The sequence below is a fragment of the Manacus candei genome, unplaced genomic scaffold (genome assembly GCF_025592945.1).
Source record: "Manacus candei isolate 608988 ecotype Guabito, Panama unplaced genomic scaffold, ASM2559294v1 h1tg000043l, whole genome shotgun sequence".
NCBI classification, from domain to species: domain Eukaryota; kingdom Metazoa; phylum Chordata; class Aves; order Passeriformes; family Pipridae; genus Manacus; species Manacus candei.
Genome location: NW_026138091.1, coordinates 20047701 through 20064362, shown reverse-complemented (window position 1 = coordinate 20064362; position 16662 = coordinate 20047701). Strand labels below are relative to the sequence as shown.

Below are 16662 nucleotides of genomic sequence, written 5' to 3'. Positions count from 1 at the left end.
GGTTTAGCTGGATATTAGAAAAAGCTTCTTCACCCAGAGGGTGGTTGGACACTGGAACAGGCTCCCCAGGGAAGTGGTCACACTACCAACCCTAACAGAGTTCAAGAAGCATTTGGACAGTACTCTCAGGCACATGGTGTGACTCTTGTGGATGGTCCTGTGCAAGGCCAGCAGTTGGATTTGATGATTCTTGTGGGTCCCTCCCAACTCAGCATATTCTGTGATTCTGTGAACATAAGATAACTGTGGAATTGTGGCTCCATGGTTCAATGCAATGCTCTGGCAAGGCTGAGTTCTCAGGTGCCCTGAATTAGATAGGTCTGTGGAACTCAGTCCAGCTGAGCCAGTGTGGTGCTTGACAATATACGTCTGGTTTCTGTTTAAAAATGTATTTAAAAATTAAATAACAGGTAACGGTGTTGTAATCTTTAAGACATTAAATGTGCAAGTAAGTACAGTAAATATTTCAAAATACACAGATAATTTTACTTTGGCTGTGCTGCTGTATCTCAGATTAACACCTTGCTTTCTTTGCCTGTCTGGTTAACTGTGGATTATCTGAAGTATGGATATTTAGTGTGCTAAAATTCTTCTTCTTTTTTTTTTTTTGGTATCATTTTAATTTTTCTTAGGAGGTGTTTGCATTGCTCAGTCACTCAAAATCCCTCGGGAACCAAGACCAGGAGAATTTGAAAAGATCATCAAGCGCTTGTTGGAAACTCCAAACGCTCGAGCAGTGATCATGTTTGCGAACGAAGATGATATTAGGTGCCTGATTCCTAATTTTGTGTATTGAAGATGTTTCCTCTTCACAAAGATGCTTGGTTGGCTGGTGTAGAATAGAGTAATAAAGGAGTTTCAGATTCAATCCCATTTAAAAATTCTTGGAAATCTGATGATAAGAAATTGAGTTGTAATTATATGGTGTGCTAGTCCTTTATTCTGTGTAGTTCTAACCTGTACCTAGCTCCAAAGAGTCCAGTGCCAATAGATTGTTATTTGGTGACTGAAAAGGAAGAAACAAACAAGAATACTAGAAAAATACTGCTAAAGATGAAACAAATTGACTTCTATAGTACTGTATCTTGAGTTCATTACAGCTGTTATTGAATATGCTTTAGACTTTGAAAACTATTGACTACATGATTAGTGTAAGTTTACTTATGCATAGCCAAGATAAATGCTGGGGATTCTCAGGTTCTTTGTAAATGCAGTTTGTTTAATTAATCATCTGTTGTTTGTTTGCAGGCGAATACTGGAAGCAGCAAAAAAAGCTAATCAGTCTGGACATTTCCTCTGGATTGGCTCAGACAGCTGGGGGTCAAAAATTTCACCAGTTCAGCAGCAAGAGGAGATTGCGGAAGGAGCAGTAACCATTCTACCCAAAAGAACATCAATAGATGGTAGGGACACACACAAAAACCTTGTTCTCTGCCAGTGTTCAAGTACCATATGTCTCTTTAAAAAATAATTAAAAAATCATGTAGTCCTTGATTACAGGGTAATCAGGAAAAACTTTCCAACTAAGTAACCGGAGTGGGCCTGATCCAACAATCATTTAATACCTCTGTTAAGATGAGGAGATGCTGAATCTGCAATTAGGCAATCTTATAATTGTCTACTAATTAGGACATTTGGGGTCGAGAGCTTCTTAACATAGCCTGGTGGGTTTTTGGGACAAATAAGGAGAGCATTGGATGGATGATAATGAGTCAGCTTATTCTCTGGGGAGGACATCAATCTATGCCCTTCTTTCCTCTCCTAAACTTACTTTAAGAACCCACTAAATTAACTATGATTCAGACTTAGTGGATGAAGTGGAAGTTGGTTTGAAGCACTTTATTCCTGTGAGGGTACTGGGCATAGTAACATCACTTAATGTCTCCTTAAGCATACTAAACTGGTAATTCTTTAGAAAAAAATGAGCACTACTGATGTTACATAGAGAATTTAGCCACAGGGAGATATTTGTAAAGAGTGTAATACAGATGGGATGTGTTAATCATGATCTGATTATGTATCTAAAACTTTTTCTTGTTCTTATATTTATACAAAATCTGTTATTGTCTTTAAATTACTATTTTGATACAGTATCACATTTTAATGCTTCTTTCCCTTCTCTTGAATGTAGGATTTGATAGATATTTTCGGAGCAGAACACTTGCTAACAATCGAAGAAATGTCTGGTTTGCAGAATTTTGGGAGGAGAACTTTGGATGCAAGTTAGGATCACATGGAAAAAGAAATAGCAATATCAAGAAATGCACAGGTAACTCTGAAAGTAAAACACTATCTGTAAATTGTTCATTTACAGGAGTTCAGGAAAGGAACCGCTTTCTTTTCATCATTTTTCTGTCTCCCTTCAGTTCTCCAATGCATATTGCTGAGCTGTAAGAAAAGTGTAACATTTTTTCTTAAACATGAAGAAAAAATTCATGGACAATGTAAGAGAAATCTAGTAGTTAATTTGCACAAATCCAGTGAGGGTACACAATTTGTTAAAGACCTGTGGCAGTGGTTCAATTCCATTCATGTTTTCAGTGACCTCCTCTCTGATCCTATCTGTAGTTGCAATATGATTTTTTTTTAGAGAATGGGTGCATCACAGTAATTCTCATGTTGTTATCCCTGAAGTATATACAGTGAAAATTAAATTTCTGTTTAAACTATTGAGGTCTTGATGATAGGTCAAGTCTTGAACTCCTTATTTAGTTTACAAACTCTGTTTGAGGATGGAGTAAAAAGGAAATCAATACGTTCTTATTGCTTGTCCTCACGTGTAAAAAACAGGATTCTATATCATATTATAAAACTGAAAGCCTTTATAAAGTTTGAGCAAAAACTCTAGGTAATTATCACTTGTTTTCACAAAGCTGCTTGCTCAGGCATCAAATTGTCACGACAGTTAATACAGCACTCATATCAATAGCTGAGTTTGATCTTATATTTCTTGTTGTTACTTGGAAAGTTTATTACAAGAGTGTCACCTTCTGTGACTACAGCAGATTGCTTATGTTACTTCTTGTGTAGATACCTTTACCTAATGTCAGGGTAATTTCCTTAATTACTGCCACTACCCCCAGCATTACAGGTTGTGACCACCCTCTCTGTTATTAGTGGAAGCAGCAATACCCAATTTTCTCCACTATGTACATAAGTCACCTGTGATGTGCCTGGATTTTCCCTCTTCCACTAAATAATACTCTCCACATGGAAAATGAACTTTTTTTCACTGGCTCTCCCAAGATTTCTGGCTGCCTGGTGAGACTTTCACACAGCCTTTGTTATGGAGGTGCTCTTCCAAACATTCTGCACACCAACACCCCTGTTCTCCTGGCTTTGTCAGACAGACACACTGTGCAGTATCCAAACACATGCATTCCTGCACTTTCTGAACCATCAGATTTATTGTATATGTACTGTGCCATCAATTCAAACACTGCACTGGACTTCTCAAAGATTAGATACATCTCACAGAAATATCAGAGCCAATGCTTGCACTCTCTCATTTCAGTAATGCTTTGTCTTCTGCCTTTTACCACATACTCCACCAAAAAAAAAAAAAAAAAAAAAAAAGAGTAATATTCACTTCCTCACTGAGCTAAATGATAACTCATTACTCTAATCCTTTACTTATTGGCCTTGATTCACATAGCAGTAAGTCATGGCTGGATAGTTACCCATGTCTGGAAAGGAATTATTTTGTTTTTACTATTTTAAGTAGAAAATACATGACTTTAAGTTCTTCAGGTGGAATAAGGGGTGTACGTACTGTAGTTTGTGAAGCTCTAAATGTTACCACAGATGGTTGTATGACTTGTCTCAGCCTCATCACATCTGTCAAATTGAATTACCAAGTGAAAAGTAGTGTATAAAATGCACAGGCTACATCTTGATAGATCCAAAATAATTTCTGATTGAAACAGATATCCATATATTTTATGAAACAAAATTATGGTATGTTCTCTGTGCCTGAAAATAGAAAGAAAACATTTTCTGTACCCAGGAAGTTAATATGATATCAAGTGGTGGGAAGAAGACATGGGCGATCTCATATGTTGGTTGCACATGTATTTTCACCCACAGGGGAAAAACCTATGAATTCTTCTGCAAGAGCACCTACAAGTGATAGGACTCATGACTAAAACCAGTTAAAAGTAGTTTACCACAATAGAAAAGACACTTGGACAGCAGCAGACTTGAAACAAGCTGGTGATTCATCATGATCCCTATGCTTATCTAACTCAAATTTAAAGGGTTGGGTAACATAAATATGTTCATTTTAAGTAAACTGAAACAAGAGATTGGGGGGGGGGGAGTTCAAAATAAACCTCCTATGATTTAAGGAAAATTCTAGATGGAGAATGGGGGAATGACCTCAGCCAAGTATAGACCCAGATAATTACAAATGACATCTTGATACACCCCAGTTATTTGTTAGGGCCTCCCATGCACAAAACAGAGGCAGCAATGAAATCCTGGCTGGTTCTTCATACCACAGATGAGTCAGTGTACTATGATCTTCTATGTCTACTAAAGATTAAATATCCCACTCCTGAAATTATCTTTCCCTTGAGAAGACAGAGGTTTACTTCATGGCCAAGTCTGCTCTGAAATAATGGTGGTAAATAAAAGGAATGAATGAATCCCCAAATTTCAATATGAATATAAGAGCTGTTACATTTAGTTATTTATAACTTAATATTGAAACCTGAATCTTGGCCTATCCCAGTTGTCATTTGTCCTTCCAGTGGGTTTTCTCTGATATTTTATGTGTAGTTTCTCAGTCCTAATTTTCAGCTCAATTCTTAAAAAGAATATGCAGGTGACTGCACACAGGAACAGGTTGCCCAGGGAGGTTGTGGACTTTCCTTCACTGTAGATATTCAAGAACTCTCTGGATACAGTTCTGTTCCATGTGCTCTAGGATGACTCTGCTTGAGCAGGGAGGTTAGATCAGATGACCCCTTGTGGTCCTTTCCAACTTTACCTATTCTGTGATTATATGACTCTGTATTCCCGTCTCTAGTTGAGGACTTGAAGACTGAACTTAAAAACACTATTTATCCTGATTTTCCTGTATTTTTATCTGGACACTGCAGATAATAAGATTCTTTTTGTGTTTTGCCCACCAGTCCAATTTGTGTATTATGTTCCCGTCTCTAGAAGTGTTCAAGAGGCTTCTGGACGTGGTACTTAGTGGTATGGTTTAGGGGTAACTATAATGGTGTGGGGTTGACAGCTGGTCTAGATGACCTTGGAGGTCTCTTCCAACCTTGAATGATTCTGTGATTTTGTGATGTCAGTAGGCAGTAGTACACTGAAAGATATCCAAAAGCTTGAGATACAGCCATAATCTGAAAATCTCCCTCTCCAATAATATTAAAAGGCAAATTGATAGATATAAAGTTTTCTCAGGCTTGAGATGGGTTTTATTATGCCTTCCTGTTTATCTTACTTAGGAGATGCTTGAATCTTTTTCTCATATAACATTTGTAATTCCGAGCAACAACAAAACTGATATCCCTATTCTCTATTTAGTTGAGTTATTCATATTCAAATTTTTACTAGCTGCAGTGAAGATGCTACTGATTTAATCCAATTTCAAGCATTTTTTTTCCCCTGTGAAGACACTAGACAATGCTTAATAGTGAAAAACCTTTCTCTCTTTTCTTTTCCATGTAAAATCAACAGTGTTTTTAGCACTGGAAGTCCTGAAGGAATTTATTTTCCTTGAAGGTTAGAATTACACAAGGGCATAAGCCTTCCTATTACTTCTGTTCTCATGCATTACTGATTATTACAGTCAAGTGTTGTGATGGCTTGAACAGTTTTTTTAAACCATTATTTAAATATATAATTGTTATTTATTTAAACTTTATTTTAAAATCCTCTTTATTTTTGGTTGCTGTTGCTTCTTATTCCTAGAAGAATCTGTGCTTTGGAGACAAATAAAATAATAAGTTTCTCTTGAGTTTGCCTGTTTGTTTGCTTTCTGATTTTTACCATTTTACAAAAAGCAATGATTCACCTAAACTTTGAAAAAGTAATTTCTTTGTCACTATTGATTTGCAGCTAGCTCTGTGTGTTTCTGAATTTTAGTGTACATTGATCAAATTCTCAATATTAGAATAGTTCATTGAAAAATGTTAAAGATTTGTTCCAACTTCTCTGGAATTAAAAAAAAAAATCAAATTGGTCCATTAACTTAGTAAGCACGAAACAATATTTCAATGACTACCTTTAAACTTTTTTTATTCAGGGAAGGAGAAAAGCATTTGCAGAGAAAACTCACTTGTCTTACTACAACAAAATGGAAAAGAATGTAGCATGACTAGGATTGAACCATATGTGGAAGTTACTAGAAGCTTTACCTTACATATTTTTTCAAGGTGCAGGTTTTCTATATTCATAGATATAGAAAATAAAAAGAACTTTAGTGAGATGAGACATGAATCTTTCAGGGTCCTCCAACAGTCTTTCTTTAGCACTGGGATCTCTGTGGGAATGGGAAGTGAGGAGGTGAGAAGCTTTTTGCTCATCCCTGTGCCCCCAGCAGAAAACTGTAAAGACAGAGACAGTATTCATCCTTTGATTCCTATTGATTCTTCCAGAGAGAAGACTTTCACCATGATTACAGAAGATAACAGAGGCTCTATGCCTACTTTAAATTTAACATCCTGGAGTATTTTCATCTCCCTCTGCTTCCCACTCATCTGGTGGGCCAAGTTTCTGGTAGCTGAAGATTTGGCATTATTTAGGAACATTGTGGACTGACCAGATTTATTCCTGTCATTGTGTTCTTAGCTCCAGCTCTTGGTTTTTGAGCTATTACTTGTCAGTCCTTAAGATAGATTTCTAGGTCTTGTGTTTCTTAAGAACTCTACAGAAGGATGAATACAAATATTTGAAAATGAAACAAAGATATTGCAGAGTACTATTTTAATAATTGCATTAAAAAGAGGTTCTGACAATATACACCATCGCTCTTTCAGAAAAGCAAAACACAGTGATAGAAAAAGAAAGCAACATTAATGATGAAGAGTAAAGAGAGGGGTAAGAATTAAATGAAATTTACTCAGATTTGCTTCCATTAACTTCACAGGCTGCTAATATTTGATTTCATTCTAACAAAATTTCTGATGTCCTTTTTATATATATATAAAGTATTTCTATGTATATATGTGCTTACACATGTAGATATGTGTTTGTGTGAATAAGCAGATAGAAATGTAACATGTAACAAAGTTGGATACTCTATCATGTTTTAATGGATAAAAACATAGCCTCAAATTCAAATCTGACATAAGAAGACACAGTTTGATTGAGATCTGTTCCGGACTTTCCCCACAGAATCCCTCAAAGGCGTGCATTTATCATAGTGTTTACAGTCTTTGAACAGCAAAATGTGGCCCTTTAATAAAACCTCAACAAAAACATTAATTAAGAATCTTCATGCAAATCCCTACAGAAGTAGTCTCTTCCCTTGTTTTGTATGGTTAGTATTTTAATTACTCTTCAAACCTAATCAGCCTTTAACTGCCTATAATGGCTGACGGTGTTGCTAAAAATGAAGGTGGAAGAGTTTCCAAAAGTACAGAGACACCTGTGTAAATTAGCTTAATCTGAATTAGCTCTATCAAACTGTACTATTTGTTTGCATGAAAAAAAACCACAGTGCTGTAAAGCAGAAATCATAAATACCTAGGAATTTTACAGATATATTATTTAATTATCTTCTTAACTATCCTCTTTGAAAATACAACTGTACTTGAAATCATTAACAGAAAGAAGTAAATTTACTCATGTGTGTATGCAGCCACATTCTGAAAAGTTTATAGAACAAATTGAAAAGTGGAATGTGAATCTTTTAGAGGTACATTGCACTGCTATTTAGTTTGAGTAATGGTTCTATTACCATAAAATCCCTCCTAAAGTAGTTTTTTTTCTTGATGAGACCTACAGAAAGTTAAGAAAATCAGCACAGATGCAGTTGAGACACATCAGTTTGCTGCATTTTCCAAAGGCACTAAGGCTCAGGAGTGTTTTAGAGCACACAGAAATAGCTGTGTGCTCTCCCTCTCTGCAACTTACTTGTACATTGTGATCTGGATGTTTAGGCATGAATTACAAAGGGAAATTCATATTCTTTCTATTCTTTTGCTGCTCTTTGGCATTTTCTTGATTTCTATTTGAAAAGTATCTTCTGAACAAATCACAGAGGATTTTTGACTTTTTATTTATATTTATTAAATGTCTATTGCTGTTTTGTGTAAGTACAGTAGTTCCGTGTAAAAATTGCAGTAGCTAGATTTGCAGCACGATAAGCAGGAGCCAAGTTGCCTGTTGAATCTTTGCTACCCATCACATCAATTGGACCCAAAAGACTTTGAGGAGTATTTGTCATAGTCTGAGCTGTTTCTTACTCTGTTTTATACAATATCTCAGAACTAAGAAAATTTTGTGTTATGGGTAGCTGCACTGCAGTGGTCTCATGCTGTCTCTAATGCAGCACTAAATCAAACAGCATCATGTATGATTAAATAATACACAGAGTCAGAAAGCATTTACTTTTGGGTTTAGGACCATAGATCATGTCCCAGCTGGCATCAAGACCTCTTTCAATAACTTGAATGAAATTTAATCTCTTTAATATGTTATATCATATGCAATAAATTCACCATTTTTGCTGATTTTGTCTAGTTCCAAATTTCAGAAGCCTTACTAGTCAATTCCAAAGAAAAAGTTGACTGTCTGAGAATAGCGAGTGACATTCTGTCAAAGTTAATAAGACAGAAATACAGAGTTTCTTGTGCTGTTCATCAGGTCAGAATGTTTAGATCAAATTCTCTCCTCAAGGTGGAGAACTGACAGGCATGAACTTTGCCATCTCTCTTCTGTCAGGGTCCGATAGACTGATAAGTGATAGAAGACCATAACTTAAAGTATATTTGATCAAAATATACACATTCACTTGTCTTACAAAGGACCAGTCTTTTGATACAGAAATTACAGAATTTCAGAAGGTTCAGTTTGAATAGTATTTCATTCTGGCAACTGCTAATGTTCTTAAGTATTAATTAACATGACCAAGAGCTGTCAAATCAGGGGACCTAACATATGCTACCCATTCACTGATTTGATTTCTTCATTTCACTTGCTGTCACCCATTTCATTGTTTCACCAGTTGTTAGTATTCTTAAATCTCTCTAATATATCCAGTGGAATAGCACTTCTAAATCCTAAAATTTCAAATCTAAATTGTTAAAGCTTAGATTCACCTACAAAATTTATCATTTAAAAAAACTTCTTATTCTAACATGAAAGAGAAATTTTTTATATACTCCACAGAGGTTTTTAATTTTACTAATAAATAGAACTCAAGTTTAGTATTCTGTCATGAAATGCATCAAATTTAGATTTATAATATTTTACAAAGTTATGATTCATAATCTACTGCACAGTCATTTAAATGGAATATCTTGCCATTTTATATTTGATATACCTCCTGCCAAGTTGGAATATTTTTAATATGTATGTGTATATGCACGTGTTTGCTAATAGCATATGAATCCAGAAATTCTTTTTCCAGCTCAGAGTCACTCGAAGGTCATATCCTAGTGAATGAATTGCCATTCTAAGTACAATTTTGTGTGAATTCTTGAGCTGTACCTTCCAAATGTAGCCTCTGAAAACTTGTAACCATTATTACTTGTGACATAACTTGGGTATCACATGTGTAAGAATGTCATTGCACTCAATCTCTTGTTCCTGGGAGACGATAGTAAATTACTCTGTCATTTCCAGTACAGCCCAACTTTGGACAGATGCTAGTAGAACAGGAAAGTTGATAGTTGGTGTTGCATGCTGTTCTTCATCAGTTTGTTCTCCTGGTCTGCCACAAACAGACCCTTGTTGTGAATGGGAAGACATGTTCTTTATAAGCCTGAGTACCTCATATCCTTCTTCAGGTAGAAAAGGTATTTGGTTTTTCCATTTTGAGCATGTTCTTGTAATCCTGCCTTGTGAGAGAACTGGAAGAACTGTGTTAGTCTTGCATATACCTGTCTGCCAATATTCAAGCATTTCAGGTTACAGTGCTAACATTTTTTAAGTATGAACATTTGATGTGAATACTTTCTGCCTAAATAGACAGTTAGAATACAAATAGTACAATAAAAATAGTTTAAGTCTTCATGGACCATTTGCTGCATGGTTTTCAATGTCCTTAGATGTGGTCAGACAGGCTGATCTGCTCTTTGTACTCTCACAGGAGGCCAGTCATCCTTCAGACCTGTTGACCACCTGTTGACCACTCTAGCACTGTGCTGTGAACTAATCTGTTTGATAACTTTGGATGTGAAACTTCATTACCAAAATCAGCAGCAGACATGTTAATTTGGTTGAATATATTTTTCTGTATTCACTAGTAGTGGTCCATGATACATTTGCTCCTGGTCTGTTGCATGGTGGGGGGATACCGGTTGGGCAGAGGAAGAGTGGTCTTTGTGAGGTGCCTTCTTCCCTAGGAGGCCAGGTGCCCTGAGACCACACCTATGTAATCGAACAGTGCACCTCTGCAGAGTGAAACAGTCGATGGTGAGCATCTGGGGTCCCCATGGTACTCATTTCAATATATTTTTCTTCAGGTTTGTATGTTCCTTTGAGCTGGAGGGCCACAGCTGTATCACCAGAAATCATATGATGGATTGGTTTGCCCTAATTGCTGTGCTATGCATTGAGACACAGCAAGACTGCTCCACCAAGTGAAATTGGAGGCAGTCAGGAAATTTGTTTCAAAAGCACATTCCTTATCCACATAAAACATGTGTGTAGCTGCACACAAAGGACTGAGTGGGTAAAGCTGAAGAAGGGTTGACCTCTCATCTAATGTTTTCAGAGTCTGTGTGGTGAAGAAAAGGAAATTGCTGCCATGACACTGATCTCTCTAAGTCAGTAGGATATAGAGCCTCCTCTCTCCTCAGCTCCTGAGCACAAGCATGATTTGACTACTCTTGCCCTTATATGCAGATGACTAACTGCAAACTAGCATTGCATTATTTCATTTATTAGCTGTTCTGAGTGGCAAAAAGTCACAGAATTACAGAATCACAGCATATGCTGAGTTGTAAGGGACCCACAAGGATCACTGAATCCAACTGCTGGCCTTGCACAGGACCATCCACAAGAGTCATGCCATGTGCCTGAGTATCAACCAGATGCTTCTTGAACACATGGACTGTCAGGCTTGGTGGTGTGACCACTTTCCTGGGAACCTGTTCCAGAGCCCAGCTATCCTCTGAGTGAAGAACCTTTTTCTAATATCCAACCTAAACCTCCCCTGACACAACTTCAGGCCATTCCCTTGGGTTCTGTCACTGGTCACCACAGAGAAGAGATCAGTGTCTGCCCCTCCTCTTCCCCTCACAAGGAAGTTGTAACTGCAATGAGTTACTCCCCTCATTCTCCTCTTTTCCAAGCTGAGAAGAGGACACTGAGGGGAGACCTCGTAGCAGTCTACAATTTCTATTTAATACATAGCTCAATATTTTTAAGATGTTTTTAATATTATTTGAATCTATTGATTCAAAATACATTTCTAAATTTACCAGTGCATAGTTTCTCAGTACCTCAAATAAAGTAGTATATTTGTTCTGTTTTGTAACTGCAGAAAAATGTCATCTCACACGTATACTGGAATATGTAGTGACTTAAAACATAGACTGTTAATGCAGAAATTCCCATAAAACAATCTTTCTCTATTAGTTAATACTTGATTTACAGGATATCAGCATGTTAAACAAATATGAGCACAAGGGCAAAGCAAATCTTAATCTTTCTATTGTGATCTCTTTAGTGATTATGTTTGATATTAAAATATATTTCAACCTATTCTGATGTTAGATACCACTATACCACAAGTAAATATATACTTCAATAATTATACATTTATATATAATATATTAATAATTATTTTAATTTTATAATACGAGTAAAGGTAAACTAAGTAGTTTCATAATTTCATCGAGGAGCAATGAAAATACATTAGATAGCTTTAATATTATGAACACTTTCAATACATTGAATAATTATTCACCTTTGAAATGTCCCTGATTTATAAGTAATTGCTCATATTTTATGGAATGGAGTTCAGACTGGTCACCTGTAAACAGATGCAGATGCTTTTTAATCTACCAAGTAGGATTTTACTGAAGAAGTAGTTCCAGCAAAATCAATGGGACTTACATAATGGACTGTAGTGTAAATCAGTGTAGAAAAGGAGGTCAGAATTTGGCTTTTAAGGGATGAGTGTAGCCATTAAAGGTACCAACTATAGTTCAATATTTCCAGAGTATTATTTGCATCCAGTATTTGAGATAGGTGTTTTTGTATGGAGGGTTCTTATGAGAGCTCAGGTAAAAGTACAAGTGTACCTAATTTGTGTTAAAAATCAATATACAGGGGAGGAGGAGTATATTTGTTAGAGTGAACTTTAACTGATTTAACTGCATGGCTGGGCATAATGATTTTGACCCTGGACTAGTGCATGTTTAAGGCTTGTGGACCTGCACTTGGATAGAGCTCATGAGACAGGATTTACTTAATTCTCCAACTCCTGGCAGGCCACCTCCACATGTCAGTAACCTACTTAGACTGGTATGACTTAACCTGTGAGGATGCCCATCTCTCTTTACAGATTGCAAATAGATCTAGATGACTAAATTGGACGAGGTGTCCCACTTTTAGATTCCTCAAAGCAAGTGAAGTGAATCCTATTCCATGGTTGAATTGATCATCATCTTCTCACAAAAAGCAATCTACCTTCCCAGTTCATGTAAGATCCTGGTGCTAACTCTAATATCTGCTTGTATTAATTATGACTGAATTACATAAATGTTTAGAGGTAATTTAACATTCTTATAGGTATTTTCATAAATAGAAAGAAAAGGGTAGTTGATACATGACAGTTCTCTATACATAGGTTATCAGCAAATAATCCTCAGATCTGAATATATGACATTGATAATATCATGGATTTTCAGAATGCAACATCCTGTTGAATTATGCAAAATATTTGCTGAAAAATATGTATATTTCAGTTTCATATTTAGGTTTTATTTAAAAAATGAATATTTAATTAATCTGGATAAAATATTTTTATTCTGTGATGAGGTAATACCAGCAGACAGACAAATTAAGGCTTGAAAATCTTTGATGAATCTACATAACATATATGATCTGTCACTGAGACAAATGAGTCTGGTGTTGTGATTTCATGTGCTCTGCGGAAAATAAATTATTTTCAGTTTCTTAAAATGATGTTGTGGGGTGAGGTGTGCTTCCTTAAGTGGTATCTTCGGTCACATCAGTAGACAATGGGTGATTAATGCTGTGAGTTTTTTCTACTGTGTCTTCATCATTTACTGAAGTTTTAGCCGCCGATGGTCTTGGTTGATTTGTTATTTAGCTAAAATGTAAAATAGTGAAATGGAAAGTCTATGCACTACATACATTCCACCCAGCTCCACAAAATAATAAGATTCAAGTGTCTTCTTCACAAGCTCTGCAGTCATGGGGTAGGTGGTGTGTTGATGGCATGGAACACTATGCTGTTCAGGGTTCCCTTCCTTCCGATCTATTCTCTACTTTTCCATGTGCTCAAATATAGATTCTTTGGGCCAGAGACTACATTTTTCAGATTTTGTTGTTGAACATTGTTTGCCTGTCCTATTCCTTCAAACAAAGAAGAAGAAAAATGAAGGGTCATTTGCACACGTCATAAACCTGTTCGGAGGAGTCCAGTGGAATGTAAGTGCCACGTAAACATTGTTTGACTCAGAAAATAAGGGTGCTTTTTTACTCTCAGTGTTGGCTTCTGACTGTTGGCATTTTTCTTGAGCCACACTATAGAAAGAACAGTTCTTCAAAGATTCTCAGATAGACCAACAATTATTCTTTGATCTTGAAGTGAACAAGTTATTTCCAGCACCAGAAACACTTCAAGGTAACATTTTAAATTGATTTTGACTTTTTAAAGTACAGCAAAGGAAACAAATTTATTTTATTCCTTTTAAATTTTGAAAAAGTGACTGAGTTTCTAAAAGTGGCACTTTTAAGAACGTTGTAAGTGCTGGATTGCAGAGTGATAGAATAAGCTCTGCAATTCACTGAACCTTCTTGCAGGATATATTAGAATCATAGAATAATGGAATCATTAAGATTGGAAAAAACCAACAACATCATCGAGTCCAACCTTTGACCGAACACCCTCATGTTAACTAAACTATAGCAATAAGTGCCATGTCCAGTCATTTCAATTTTAGAAATGACATTTTATATTGCATATAAAATCTCAAAATATAACAAACACATGGACTGTATGCAGATTACTAGAATAATTGGGGTTTTTTTAACTTTTTGGACAGAAATATTAACATCTACCAAAAGGCTACAGTGGACAAAAAAGTGGTCATGTTCTGCATTGTACTTAAAAGTGCATAACATTCATCAATTTACAGATAAAAACTATCTAAAAAGAGAAATGCACAGATGAAAAATTAGAAATTGACTTTGTAATTAGTAATTCCAAATAGATAACAAACATAAGATTACAAATGATTTCACAAAATTTGGAAGAGAAAAAGAAGTTAAATTTTCTGTATAAATTGCTAATTATTTGCTGATAGATAAGGTACACACATTCAGGGATTTAATTGCTAGAACTCATTGCATTTTTTTTTAACTGGACCATATATACACACACACACACACATATATATATCTAATTTTAATTGTTTTGCAAAATTAGAGTATAAATTTTAGAGGAAAAAGCTTGCTCATGAACTTTTGATACCTTTCCCCTGGATTTTAGGGGAAATCTGTAGTTGCAGTAGTGTTTTAAAATGGTGAGAAGAAAAAATAATGAAAGTAAGAAAAATTAATTTGCTGTGTTAGATCATACAAGTCTTCATGTCAGCTAGAAGAACTGAAAGTGAGCATGCAAATTTCTATATGCAGTGAGATAGCATAGAATGTAAAGTTTGATACCTGACAGGCCTGCAGAAAAAAGGTCAGATGAACCTATGTAGCTTCTGCACTTATCAGCAGAACTACCTATGGCCTGGATATCAGCATTCATATTAAAACTTTCTCGGAACTCTCTGTTAAACACTGTTCTTTTAGCTGGGCTCTGATTGTCCCACACCTCTGCAAGCTGAGGTATGTGACTTTCAGATCTGCTTAAAATTTGGGTTGAATTTTGAATGAGTATTAAGGTCACTTCCCATTTTATCTGAGATGTTTTTAGCAATTCCTCTGTGAAATTATCATTCATGTGATTTATGATGACAATAAAGGAAACTGGGTTTGAAACATGGGACCAAAGGTTTTGCAACTTAGTTGCACAGAGATAAAATACAAAGGCTGTATAGTGTCCAGATCTTCAATGCTGTACATCAGTGCTGCTTTATTGACATGAAGAGTTATGAGATTTGAGAGGTTGTGGCCCCCCAAATGAGAGTAATAGCTTGATTCTTTGTGGAAATCATAGAGAGGTCAGTAATCAAAGGCTGAGTAGGATAAGAAAAGCTTTAAAGGAATGATCAGAAGGGAAGCTACATTGCTTTTTACTTCAGAAGAGAAGAGTTAGATCTTAAAAGTAGGGTGAGAATAAGCAGAGCTCTATAGGTAGGTTGCACAGAACCTTGAAATAAAGACAAGAACTTTAAACATCCTATGTAAAGGTTAACCAACCAAGAATCTGATCTCAGTAATACTAAATTATGAAATTTTGTAGAATTGATGGAAGAAAAATTGTATGTGAGAGTGGACTGTGGTACATATTACTCCTTGAAATCTCTTTTGGTCTGATGTTATGTGGTTCTGTTTTCCATGGATTAAATGTTTTCTTTTTGTCATTTAGCATGAATCATTCTTCTGAAAAAAGGAATTAAAATTTCTTGCAACTTCATTCACTGTAATATTGAATCACATTGGCTTTTACTTTTAGAGCCTTTAACACCAAGGTTATATGTTTTCTGCCAGTAATATAGTGACACTGAAAAAAGAAAGCGTGTTTTTAGAATGTGAAGGGTGCTTTTACTACCTACTTCACCTTTTTACAGTGCTCCTTAAAGAAAATGAAAAAAATTCCCCCTTTTTTTTTTTTGTTAATGTATTTTTTTCCTTATATTTTAGAAAGGTGTATCTGAACATATGCTGGTTATGATTACAAAGGTGCTCATTGTAGTCCTATCCCAATCTGAGTCTGGTGCAGTCGTCCCAATAAAAATCAGCATCCTTTCTCTTTTTGAGGTTCTCTGCTTGTTCTTGTTGGTCATTTACAGTATCTCTGGCTGATGCTTCATTATGATATTTACTCCTCAGAAATGTGGCTACGTGAAATTTCAAAGGATCATGTTTTTATGATGTTCAAATCCTTAGTAACTCTTTTGTAAGACTATGTACTTTTATTATGTCTTAGTACATTAATTTTAAATGATGTTTTGAATGCTAGTTTAAATTAATTCTCATTTTAGAGTGAGGTACTTAATTACATCATGATCAAGCATTTTGGGTGTAATTATACCTTCAAACAATTCACTGTCCTGCAAGGTAGAGGGGGCCACTTATGCATCTGTGTAGCATTTCACAGATGAAGAG

The 16662-nt window shown here is 35.7% G+C and overlaps 1 protein-coding gene across 6 annotated transcripts in view; it reads left to right on the top strand.

Moving 5' to 3' along the window:
* GRM8 (glutamate metabotropic receptor 8) overlaps positions 1–16662 on the top strand; it is a 333155-nt gene that overhangs the window by 151047 nt on the left and 165446 nt on the right. For all 6 annotated transcript variants that reach the window (XM_051795633.1, XM_051795632.1, XM_051795634.1 and 3 more), the window contains 3 exons: positions 633–768; positions 1249–1403; positions 2132–2269. In XM_051795633.1, coding sequence (XP_051651593.1) covers positions 633–768; positions 1249–1403; positions 2132–2269 — 429 coding nt within the window. The remainder of the gene's footprint in view (positions 1–632; positions 769–1248; positions 1404–2131; positions 2270–16662) is intronic.